The sequence below is a fragment of the Arvicanthis niloticus genome, chromosome 14 (assembly GCF_011762505.2).
Source record: "Arvicanthis niloticus isolate mArvNil1 chromosome 14, mArvNil1.pat.X, whole genome shotgun sequence".
NCBI classification, from domain to species: domain Eukaryota; kingdom Metazoa; phylum Chordata; class Mammalia; order Rodentia; family Muridae; genus Arvicanthis; species Arvicanthis niloticus.
The window spans coordinates 23,862,609-23,875,601 of NC_047671.1; the positions used below are offsets into that span (position 1 = coordinate 23,862,609).

Genomic DNA, 12,993 nt, shown 5'->3' on the forward strand with positions numbered 1-12,993 from the left:
CTGAGGTGGAAAAATTAAAAAACAAAATAAGGTACAGGTCACAGACTACAACAGGACAGAGCTGGACAGAACCGTGCCTTTATACAGAAGCTTGGGTAATAATAACTGTCTTGACTGGATGTTTGTCATCAAAATAAACCAACCTCTCCCAACACAGAAGAACTTTCAAATCTTCTGACCAGACCTGAATATCAGACTCCATCCCTGACACCTGCAGTGGGTCCCCTTAGCTTCCTGAGCAGGTGATCACCAACACCCAGTGGCCCTGTAACCTGACACCCAGTCAGCAGCCTGAGGATTAACCTGGCCAGCTGATTTGGCTGAATTGAGATTAGTGAAGCAAACCTCTGGGTGTTGTCTGTGAGGGCTTTTCCAAAGAGGATTAACTAAGGGGGTGAGGGAAAGACCTGTCTGAATGTGGGTAGCCCTAGCCTACAAGCTGGATGCTAGGACGAATTTAAAGAAGAAAACTAAGGGCCATCAGCCTTGACGTCCTGTCACTCTCTTCCTGTCTGTTAGGATGAGTAGCTTCTGCCAAATTGGTCAGTCCAGAATCAATGGGGCAAAGGACTAGCTAGACCTCTAAAACTGTGAGCGAAAATGAACTCTTCCCTCTTTAAACTGCCTGGGCCAGGTATCTACCACAATGACAGAAGTCTCATTAACAAAAGCAGTGTCATAATGCACTGACTACCGAGATCGAGAGCCCGCCCATGGCTTTGCCTGTCCTTGGTGATCATCCAATTGTCATTACTTTGTTCTTGCTGGGTGGGACATGCATCTGTGTCCTGGACTGTCATTCCACGCTCTAGACCTCTAGAGCCATGGTCTTACTAGCCTCTATTCAAGATTTCCTCCGTAGGTCGGTCCAAAGTTTATTCTCAAGAATACATCTGATCACTGTCCTTTGACTCTGGGAATAGACCTCTGAAGTGCCTACAGTTTGCAGAGAGAATCTGAGTCTTTCATCCTGTCAGATACCTGTTGGCTTGGCCTGAATGCCATGCCAGCCAGTCTCCTTTGCATGCCAGCCAGGCAGAACAGGACTGCATTCCTTTGAGGTTGGTATGGCATGATCAGTCATGCTCCTGTAAATGTCTATACACATACAGACAAATCGTGACGAAGGCTTTAGGGTTTTGAGGGGTAGAGCCCATGGGGCAGCTCTCATTGCCAGTGTGGAATAGCCGGCCATATCTGGTTTGGCAAACTGTCCTCCAAAGGACAATTCTAAACTCAATTCCCACCATGCATGTACTTTAGAGGAAATCCTGCTCAGAATCTGTCGGAAGAGAACACACATCCCACAGAGCCATCCTCAGCTGAGCACTCAAATAACACGTTCCCCTTCCAACACAATACCTAAGACACCTCCTGGCACTCTCTACCAGACATGGGCCCTTGAGAACAGGGGTTGTAAGGTATCAGTCTCATAACTCCCCTCCACTGCTGACCATGCCCCAGCAGCATACAACAGGAGCTTCCTGTGTTGTCTTTGCAATGACTGAGGAAAGAAGCCGAGAGTGAAGACAAAGTCCTTCACAAAGTCTGAGCGCTTGGAACCACACATGTGTTCCTGGGGCTACAGAACGAATCTGCTGTGAAGTATTGTCCACGGATGGATGACTGGAGGACAGTTTGCCAGTGTTTCAAAAAAGAACATCAGAATCTAAACATGCTCTTTTTACCTTTGAGACATTACATTTCAAATCAAATGACAAGAAGAAAGTAGAAGAGAAACCTAGCCACATTAGCTACTGCTCATAGATTAGGTAACTGTGGGCAGGGTTCAGGAACGCACAAATGACTGAAATTTCTCTTGTAACTTTTGTATTTGACATACCACTGGCCAGCTGCTCAGCTTTTGGGCACATCTGGTCTGTGAGAAAAGCATTTTCCTCAAGAGCGCTAGAGATTGCATTCTAGATATTTTTCTAACACTTTACACAGAAGGAGCGTGTCAGTAATAATTATCTATCAAATGAATCAAGGTATCCAAATGAGCTTTCTGTGCTTCTGAAAGCCTGCCTCTCAGGTCAGCCAGTGTCAGTGTAGGAAATGCCCAGAGTGCCTGGACCGAAGCCCCGTGTCTGGCCCACGGGCATGGTGACGGCAAAGGGAGGCGGTAGATTTTGCCAGAAAACTGTTGGGAATGTTTTACTCTGAAGGTGAGGAAGCTTCTAATTCTTATCCACCAGGTGATTAAAACTGTTTGGGGGAGTACCCACTGACCTGAGAAAACCTTTAAAAACAGGGATTTTGTACTTGTTTACACAGTAGATTTTGAGGGAAAAGGCAGAAGAATGATTTCTTGGCCTGTATCCCTTTACGGTCATCCACAGGGCAAAGCTTGGTAAATTATGAAGAATTGTTTTTAGTGGCATTAAGAGTATAATCTCCCCCCACCCCCATTTTAGAAAGTTCTTGGAATTTAGAATAAATAGTATGGGGGGGGGATTAATGCACATACCCAGGAAATGGTCGTGTTGACAACTGTATGCTCACAGTAACAGTGCTGGAAAGTACAGTGTTTTGTCTTGTGTTTTGCCTAATCTAAGACAAAACCAAAGCTTATATATCCTGAAATAATCTGTTTTAACTCCAAGGGGAACCTTGCCCCCTAAATATTCTGAGTTTTGGATAGGCCTTCTCACTGACTTCGTCAGAAGGCAGGTTCTTGCAGTATCTTAGGTCCCCTAGTGACACTCAGAGGAAATCCTTCCTCCCCCCAGATAGCCACTGGTCTATATATGAGCACTGCCTGAGAGCACTGCCCGGGAGCACTGCCTAGGGACAGGATTCTCAGCAAAAGGCTCATCAATACACATGAGCTCACTTACTGCCTCTGAACTAAATGAAAACACAGAACCAGATCCCACCAACTGCACTTGGATTTGAACTTTATCAGAAGCTTTTTTATGTTGCCCTCCCCCCATGTCAGAAAGTTTTAGGGCTTCATGAATATAATCTTATGAAAAAACAAACTATCTAAAGACAAAAACAAACAAACAAAACAAAAACAAAACACCCCCCAACCCAACCCAACCCAACCCAACCCAACCCAACCCAACCCAACCCAAAACTTCCCTCAACCCTCCAATACTAACTCCCTGGCTAAAAGCAAACATTATTAGTTCAACTTATAGATGAAACGAGAAACCACACATGTATCCATGGGTGCTAAAACAAACGTCTTCAGCAAATATACTAAGGTTTCAGGAAAACAGCTGCATATATCATTAGTGTGCTGGGTGCAGGGACACATGCCATGATAGAAAATAAGTTCAGAACCGGCCTCTGAAGTCAGTGCTCCTGAAGTATCCACCACGGAGAACACTGCTCGAGTGGATTCGGTTTTTGTTTTTAAACTAAATCATTACTTCTAATCTTATTTTCTATTCCCAGAGTGTATTTATTAAAAAGCACAAATATCAAGGGACTGTCAAAACAAAAATAAAAAAAATTTTTTTTAATCATAAAAAAAGTTAATAGGTCACAAGATCAAGTTGGGCGAAAGCTGGCTACTTTGAAGCGACCTCGGGGTGAAGGCACAGTACCGTATAAGGGCACTGACTCTCTGGTATCATTCTCTCCACATAACACCTGGCTGCCTGGACAGGGAGTAAAATGACAAAGCTTCACCATCACATTTACGTCACCCTCCCCTTCTGTACCCTGTCAGACCCCGTGAGCACAGCAGGGACTACTTACTATGGTCAATGTAAAACGTGCGGCCGTCCAGATGGATCCTTTCTTCCCAACCAGGCTGGCATCCAGGAAAAGGAGGTGGGAGAACACAGACACCAGTTAGCAGCTCCCAAATCCAAGGCGACACTAAAACTCCAGGACCCTTCTCTTCTAGAAACACCTTAGCACTGAGAATATTCCAAACAATGCTGACTCAGGGGGCACAGCTAACAAGTCACGCACGCGCAGGCTCAGGACTCTCTCCAGCTTTCACTGCATGAAGCACCGGCATGATGCTCTGTGGGAACCTCAGGAAACTGCCGAAGAGTGCAGTGTGAGGGCTGGAGAGACGGCTCAGGTGAAAAGCACCTGATGCTGCTGCAGAGGACCTGGGTCTGTTTCCCAGCACCCACGGTGTCTCAAAACTATTCGTATACCCAGTTCCAGTGGACCTGATGCCTCTTCTGACTGGTGGGCACCAGGCATACACGTAGTGTATAGACACAGACTCAGGCAAAACAATAACACACATAAAAATAAACCTGAGAAACATTAGTCAAAGAGTTCAGCATAGAATGTTCATTTAGTTAAAAGTCCTACTGTGTACTTCAGAGAAGGGGGAAGAGGGTTCATAGAACTATGTGGCCAACGGTGGCTTTATTATTTATTAAGTGGGTGAGTGGACCCGGTGCTGAGGACTCTCATCATTTACACTAAGGAAATAAAAGATTCGGGCAACCGACCAGCTTTCTCTCCCTTACTCTGCCCATGTATGTGGGTGTCCATCTATGCATGTGCCTGTGCGCAGGGTGGGAATGGGTGTGGAGCTCTGAGGTTGGTGTCTGGTGTCTTCCTCAATTGTTAGGATTGTTCTCTATCCTAAGGTCTCTTGGAGAGCCCAGAGCTCTCCTTTTGTGTGCTAAGCAGCTTGTTCAGGGGATTGCCTTTCTGCCTCTCCACACACAGCTTACAGGAGGGATGCCTCACCCACTCTGGGGCTTTGATGTGGGCTCTGGGGATCTGAACTCCAGTCTTTACACATTCACAGCAAGTGCTTCACCTGCTGGGGTACTACTAGTTAAGATAAGGTCAGCACACCTCACCTGGCTCAGAAGGAGGAAAGATTCAGGCAACAGATTTCCTCTTGTTAGTGTGGGGTGGGGTGTGTGTGTTTTGTATGTGTACACATCTGTGCAGGTGTACGTGCCCATGTGTGTGGAAGTCTAAGGAGGGCACTGGGCTTCCTGTTCACACTCCATCTTGTTTCTTTAAGACAGGGTCTTTCTTTGACTGAGCTTGGAGCTAGTCTAGTAGCCAGCAAGCTCCAGTGACCCTCCAGTCTGCTCCCTGTAGCACCAGGGGCTACAGGTGTGCATGTGGCCAAGTCTAGCTTGTCATGTGGGCTCCAGAAACTCGAACTCAGATCCTAATGCATGTGCAGCAGACACTCTTTGACACCGAGCCATCTCCCCAGCCTAAGAGATTTTCTTAGACTTTCAAAAGGCTCTCATCCTTGGGAAATAATAACAGCTTCCATTAAAAAACAGTTTGTTAGAGGTTGGGCAGAGTGGTGCATGTCTGCTATCCTAGAACCCGGGAAGTAAGACAGACCAAGGGGATTTTGAGTTCCAGGCTGGTCTGGGCCATCTAAACAACTAATGCCAGAACCCCAAATCAAAACTAAACCCAACCGAGCCTGTCTCCTCATCTCCAGCACTTTTCTATGAAGGGTGGGCTGCTGAAGAAGGCAGACAGTAAAACTTTCATCCTAAACCCAGCACAGACCAAATTATATCACACCTCCAAAGTGGAACAAAACTGCAAAACAAAACAAAAATCAAAGCACTCCCTTCCGGTTCGTAGTCCACAACAAAGGGAAACTACTTTTAAAAATCCGTAAAAGTGACTTTAGAGAAACTTTCTGTGATTACACTTTTCCTTCCACTGTATTTTCATGGCTCTTGTTCTTATAACTTAGTCAGCAATATGGCTGGAGCTCAGGAGTTGCTAAGTTACAAAATAAATGCATGCTACTTAAACCGGCACCTGCAGTATATGCCTCTTGCACATGTCCTATACCAAAAAAAGAACTCCCACTAATGGCTAGTAATTAAAAGCCTTCTTTTTACAAGCACTGGCTTGTAATGTACTATAATATACCTTTCAAACTGCCCTGACATCTAATCCTTCTAAGGAACATTGACCAAAAGACCCAGAAAGCCTGGGGCAGGGGCACAGTCTTCCCATGAACACTGAGAGGATAATCACACATTTCTTTATGTCTCTGTAGTATACTCACAGGAAGAGGGCCCAGGTCATTGGGGTTTAAAGATGCTTTTGACCGCATATGTACTGGAAATTTCAACCGTGGATCTTCCTGGAGGAAAAACGACATGACAGCTGTTAAGAGGGACTCCCTGTGTGCATTCATGGGCACCTTCCTGTCCTCCATGTTTCCAGGCACCTGGGAGGGATACCAGATGTCTTCTTGGTAGAGAAAGCCTGGCTTCCATGTCTCAGGAAAGGGGAACAAACCTTTGATGGGAGGATAACTGTTTCCCCAAGATTCATAGATGGGGAAAGGGGAAAGGCAACCAGATTGGGAGATGCATGACTGTCTTCCAGAGACCTAGATGGGTGAGTGTTGACAGTCTCTAAATGTGACCCTTGGAGAACAGCATTCATCAGTACTTGGGCTTCACCGCCTCCTTCTGAATCTGTCTGACCAGAGAATCCATGTGCTATTTCAGAAATAGCCTGCTTCATCCTAGGAAGTTATACGTATGCTAGCAGGCGACATGAATGAGTCTACCCATCAAGTTCTGATGATCAGGTTCCCATTCCTGTCTTAACATAAAATTTGTTAGCATTTTTTTTCTTGAAAGATATACTCCTAAGAGGCCAGAGAAAAATCAACAAAAGAAATATATACTCTTTCATCTTTGGCCATGTTTTCTCCTTTGCAAAGAATGGTTAGACATCTGATCTTGCAACATCCCTTGTCTCTGTTTCTTTAGATAAGAAAAACAGTATCAGAGACTCAGTTTCCCAAACTCACTTGCCTAAAGGAGAGGATCCAGAGTTGGGACTTGCCCCTCAAGTAGAGCCAATTGGAATGTGATGGGGCTTAAAGAAACCAAAGCTTTTAAACTTAAAAGATTAGGAAACAAATAAAACTCAGAATAATAACCAGTCAACTGGAACAATAACACCATCAACCCAGGTAAAAGCAAGCCGTTGAGACATTCGACACTCGCTCCATCTCATCAAAGCAAATAAAGGCTGCACTGCTGTCAAATTAACAAAAGGTTTACTGCTTTATCAACTTCCCAGATCAACAGTGAAAGCCAGGAGCGCTGGATTATAACAAAGGGAGAGGTTTTTGGAAATAGCAAGAATAGAAAAGGGCACCAACAGTATGAGCAGTCCCATTCTCTATAAGCGAGAGTAGGTTTTAAGTGAAGACATAAATCATCGTAGTGCTTTGTGAGGAATGCTGACCCCGAAGCTAATGTGTCTCTCAAAAGGCTGAGATGTACTATGTCCAGTATTCTGTAGCACACTGCAGCACACAGAGCTATGCCAGGATTTAGGATTTAGAGAGGCCAAGAAGCTGATAATGAGTATATCACTTGGAGCTGGCTAACTGGACGGAGGACTTAAAAGGAACCCCACTAAAGCTACTCATTTAGTGTTAACTCTGAGATGGGGCAGGCGACACCACAGCTGCCAGGGACCCTTGAAATCCCAGGGTGTCTATTAGGAGGTGGGGATTCTGGGCACTTTAACCAGAAAGGCCAGCCACGGGGTAAAGTCAACTGTGCAAGACAGTTGGCTCTATGGACCACAGAATGGTGATGCAGAATAAAAAAAAAAGGAAGATGCCAAGATTAATGGAGAGTTTCAGATCCTGGGGGAATGGAGAAGGGCCAGAGTGCTTAACTTTGCAGGTCTGCTAAAATGGACTTGTATGAAAGCCACACTTCAGATCATGGGTAGGCTCAGGCCAAGGATTCATATTTTATCATAGTAACAGGAGTCAAAGAAAAAAAAAATGGCAGCAGCTGTCAGTAGTCCATGTATACGGACTATGTCGTGATAACCACTGAGGCTACTGTTCCTTGGACAACCCAAGTTGGCAGGACAAGTGACAGACATGGCAGCTGAGGTCTGATAACACTTAAATGGTAAGATGGAATACTAATGAGATCTCCAATGACAAGAATATCAATCAATCAAGTAGATAAAACACACTTGCTGTTTCTACGCTTCCTCTGGGTAGGCTTGTGTGTATACATATATAAAATACAGGAATACTGATTGGTTAAAAAAAATATCCTAAATGTGCCTTTCCCCCTTTAGTCTCAGCAGTCACACTAGGTTACAGTGGCTTTGGTTAGTGGGAACTTGGGTAGCTGTAATTTAACAAGGCACGAAGTCTGTTGTAAAGACGAGCCAATGCTTTGTCCTGTGAAAGGCATCAATATACAAACACATAGATACTTTTAGCTGCTCCCTTAAAAAAGGGGAATGAAGAAAGATCTCGAGTCACTCCCAGCATACATTGCTGCTGGTGAGGCCAAAGCCATTCATTACTATTAATTTCTTTAAAATGTGATCAGATTTAATTCCAATCAGACTGCTGGCACACGGCCTTCAGCACCTGAGTGAATAAAGGCTGCACCCTGTAGCTATGATTCTAACTGACTCACTCTCTAGATGTACATAAAGGGAATGGTGGCCTGAGTCTTCTCATGCTTGCAGGGAAGTTCAAGACCCAATAGTGTAAGATGAAGTGGGAAGAAGTGGATGTTCACTGTCTCCAGTTTGTCTTATCAGTTGTTCCTCCTGTTACAACACTCAAATCTAAGAGTACGCTGCCCTCACTGGGCCACATAATGCCAACTGCACACATGCCTGATTTCAGAAAATGTCTTTTTCTCTTCCTGCCTTCTCCCACCCTTTGTCAAGACGGACATGCAGTTCTGAATCTGTTTTTCACAGTGAGAGCGCTGTATGTGGTGTGTCCGTGTCTTTGCTTGGATGAGATAACACAGCTGTGTCAGCACATCTGCCTGCTGAGGAAGGGAGGTCTAACTTGAGGGAGTCCCAGTTGTTGCTTAAGGATTTTCCACGGCAACAGCAATGACGTGTTTCAATAAAGTCAATGTTCAAATGCGCAAAAGGGTCAATAGCAAGAGTCTGGGTAAAGAGAGACAACTGGTGATTAAAAGCAGGTTTCATTTGGCACCAGTGCCAGCAGTAAATAAAGTGAGTGCTATTTAAAATCAATCCTGCCCAGCTGCACTTGGGGCGTGAAAGGCTGTGAAAAGGTTAGGGGATTTCATTACTAAGCTAGTTCATATTACTAAAATCATAGCTTATGTTGGCAAGCCACTGTGGCTCCATTCACTAATCCTCTGACTTTTATGATATTTATCCCCTATCTCGGGAGTTCCGATTTTCTGGCTAAGGGTTTGGAACTCCAGCAGCGCTATGGAAAATGGGAACACCAGAAGGACAGCCCAGGTTCTGTGTCAGTGACAGAAAAAAAAAATAAAAGGACCCCAAACCAATCTCTATGGTTCTACTTGCCAAAGAGCTGCTCTCTTGGCCCACTGGCCTGTAATACTATCTTCCGACTCAAAGGTGAGTCAAACAAACCTCCATGCCATTCTATGCCTCTGAAGTAGTTATCAGTTTACCAAATGAATGTCATCAGACCTCAACAGTAAGGCCCTTGGCAGGTAAGTAAATTCCTTTTCTGCAAAACAGGGAAGGGCCCTGAGATTGGTTCAGTTCTCACTGTGGGGTGTCTGGAAATTTGAGTGCATTCCTGATTGTCAGTATATTGGGAGGGTCATGTTAACCATTAGCATTCAATGGTGGGAGCCAAGGATGTTAAGCATCCCACAGAGGAAGGCACAGGCCTGCCCCAGCTGCCAAGAATGTCCTTGAGGGGACATGCTGCACCTCAGTCCACAGGAGTTTAGGGAGCACACTGTCTGATTCTCAAGGGATTGAATTAACATTACACCACAGACTGAGAATAAATGATAGCCAAGGTCACCTTGGTTGAAACCTTTTCCTTAACAACAATACTGCTGTTCCATCAACTGGGCACTTACCACAGCTACAAACAGGAACCGGTAGTGCATGTGCACAACTGATCCAAGATGGAAGAGTGAACCAGGGAAAACTCAGGTTAGTTCTGAGCACGGAGCACAGATGCTGGAGGGGCAGCATTAATCCCCCAGTTTGCGCTACACAATCAGAATGGACAGGCAGAAAATGAAGTTCCTGCTGCATCAAAACTAACCAGAAACAAGAGAAGAAATCCAGCTGTACAGGGTTAAGGACTGCAATGGAGGAATGTGGATCTCTAGCAAGCACTCTATGCTGCACTGAAGAGGCTAGCTCTGAGTAGGCTGAGGAAGCAAAGAGCTGACAGAGGGACACAGAGACGCTAGCTCACTTTGGCCTCACCTCATTTCTCCCAAGTGCAGTGCACAGGCTCTTTTACATGTGTGATTCGAGAAAGATCAGTGTGGCAAGAAAATCGGTTTGGTCAAAACGTTCACTGGGAAGAGCAGTCAAGTCTGGTTGTTAGGACAATCTTAATTCACGAAGAAAGGAAAGAAAATGTAGCACAGAAATATAAAAGGCTCAACTGAAATGACCACCAGAGAGAAAAAGGTGTGCAGGGCAAAAAGAGACAGGGTAAACACTAGTTTCAAATGTTACCACTCCTAATACAATGACGAATAGCACACAGCACGAGATGTGTTACAATGAAGTCAAAGGCTAGCAACATAAAGGCTGCCCTTGCCCCCAAATGGAACAAATTATTAAAAACAGAGCTTTCCAGGACTGCCACACTGGTAGCACCCCAGTGGCCAGCAGGTATGTCTGAGCATCTGAGGCACCCACTAGCCCCTCAGGACACTCACTTCAGAGTTGGTGATGAAACTCCTCTAGAAGGACCAGGAGGACTGAGTCAGAAAGGAAAAGAATTAACTGGAGCTCACGGCGAAAATGGAGCCAAATAAAAGCAGCAGCCTTACCCAGGTTGTAGTCTTTGTATTATGGTCAATGAAGAAGGGTCGGCCGTTTGGCGCTATCCTCATCTCCCAGCCTGGTGGCAGGAAGCTCTGTGTGACTTTGTGTTGTGGTTTGGGGGAGTTGTAAGGTGATGGCTGAGGGGACTGTGGGTTGGAAAGGGTATCTTTCACAGCACGGCGTATGGGTGAGTCCTTGGCACCCTAAGGAACAATAACGAGTGTTAGAACTCTTCACCACGGGCCAATCCAACACGTCACAATGCAGCTGGTACTGTTAAAGCTCTTCCTCGGAGACCAATGAGGGAGAGGCTCCCCAAACCCCCATTTCTCCATCTACTTTCAAACCAACCCTAACTTTATGCCTTTCTATTGGTTAGATATACAACAATATCAAGGATGAACAACCACAGTTCTTGCTAACCATGCCTGCCAAAAATACCATTTTATGGGCGGAGATTTCAGAGCAGAGCAAGACAAGCCCTTGCTCTCAAAGAGCCTACAGTCTAACAAACACACTGCCCGGTTTTAGAGCCTGGAAGGACACCTCCATCGGTGGAGGCAGCCACCTGGAATGACAGTCATTATCCCACATTCCCAACAGTCTGGAAGTGCTGTCACCAGCTCGCACTGTGTGGGAGCTTGCCTCAGAGCACTTTGATTTACTCATATCTTCTCTGGCTTTTGAGTGCCTGCCATTTATGATGTTCAGGGTGGCCAGTAAAACATGACAAGGATAGCGTACAAGCAGATGTCCGGCAATGACTTAAGAGATGGAAATACACATTAGAAACATGTACCCGCACAATGGAAGACCCTTACAGTCAAAGAAAATATGAACAAAGCGATCGCTGTGTTGTAAAACCCAACAGAAGCATGGCTACTCGAAAGAATGATGAGATCTGATGGCGTGACAGGCAAGAAGGAACAAACACAACAGGGACGGTACAGGTTCAGCAGAGAGAGCACCAGTGGCCAGAAACGGCACCAGCCAAATGAGAATGAAGATTATGATAGAGTCCAGAATGTCAGCTGGCAGAGACACAGAAGCATGTGGGCAGCCTGCACGGAGCAGCCTTCACCACCAACACATGACTGCTCAGTGTGGGGCTGCCGCAGGAACAAAGTCCAGTTTAGAGAGAAGAAGGAATGAAGAGAAACCATGGGACAGAGATGACCCTGGTTGGACGAGGCGGCCGTCTCACCTCCAGTGGGGCGGATAAAGTTACTGTTGGCGAGCTGAGGCTACGAGGCCGGCGGATCTGGGGTTCGACTAGGTGGTTGTTACTGTTTGTGGCTGATCCGGAGGCACCATCTTCTGCAAGCTATTTTGGAGGCAAAAACAAGTTAGCTTTGCATGGGGATCTCCCTGTGTGTGATCAGGAGTATGAACCCCAACAACAACAACAGCACACAGCCATAATAACACGTCTGGCCTATGTAGAGCACAGAGGAAACAATTAAAGCTAATAATGGGGGCAAAGACTTGGGAGACACATTCAAGAGAGATAAAAATAAGTCACGGGTCAACTAACAACTAGCCTTGGAGAAAAAGCAACTTAGGGTGTGGGAGAGGGAGCTAGCTAGCTATGGTCATAAGCTCACTGTCTGAAAGTATTTTTATAGTATGTTTACACTAAAATATATGTATCCAAGGACCAAAGTCTTCCTCAGGCAAATATTCCACTGAGAGTAACACATGTCTTTGGTGAGATCTGCTTTAAACACAGGCTCCTTCATAACAGGACATGGACACTATGCTAGGATGCTGGTCATTACATCTTGGCTGCCAAGGTCCTTGAGACTGGGTTGGATGGTGATCTTCATACCTGCATGATTGGTCGAGTCCAAGTTGTGGTTCGATTGTTATGATTGACATAGTATGTGCGGCCCTTAGCATCTTTTCTTTCTTCCCAGCCTGAAGGAAGGCCCGGCGTGGTGTGTACATACGCCACTGATGGCTGTTTGTGCAAGAAATTATTATTATTTAACAACTAGAATTTGTTTTCTGACCAGTTTAATAAAGTAATCTATACCCAGAAATTATATTTTTCTAGGCAAGATAAGTTAATTCTGTTTGTACAGAAACAAACAAACAAAAACAGAGAAAACCAAAACAAAACCCACAACCCACAAAGAAAGAGTATCTGGAAGTCAGAAACAAACCGGCTCTAAGAGCTTCAACTCTCCTGTGAGACAAAAGGCATCCACATTCTTACAAAATTATCTCTTAGCCTCTGAGGTCTTA

At 45.3% G+C, this 12,993-nt stretch overlaps 1 protein-coding gene across 7 annotated transcripts in view; it reads right to left on the reverse strand.

Moving 5' to 3' along the window:
* The window catches only part of Nedd4l (NEDD4 like E3 ubiquitin protein ligase), a 329,402-nt gene that overhangs the window by 36,273 nt on the left and 280,136 nt on the right, over nucleotides 1–12,993 (reverse strand). For 6 of the 7 annotated variants that reach the window (XM_034517740.2, XM_034517748.2, XM_076912554.1 and 3 more), the window contains 5 exons: nucleotides 12,575–12,706; nucleotides 11,951–12,070; nucleotides 10,752–10,949; nucleotides 5,987–6,064; nucleotides 3,712–3,766 (listed from right to left, as the gene is read on the reverse strand). In XM_034517740.2, coding sequence (XP_034373631.1) covers nucleotides 3,712–3,766; nucleotides 5,987–6,064; nucleotides 10,752–10,949; nucleotides 11,951–12,070; nucleotides 12,575–12,706 — 583 coding nt within the window. The remainder of the gene's footprint in view (nucleotides 1–3,711; nucleotides 3,767–5,986; nucleotides 6,065–10,751; nucleotides 10,950–11,950; nucleotides 12,071–12,574; nucleotides 12,707–12,993) is intronic. The other variant, XM_076912553.1, reaches the window with a different exon arrangement.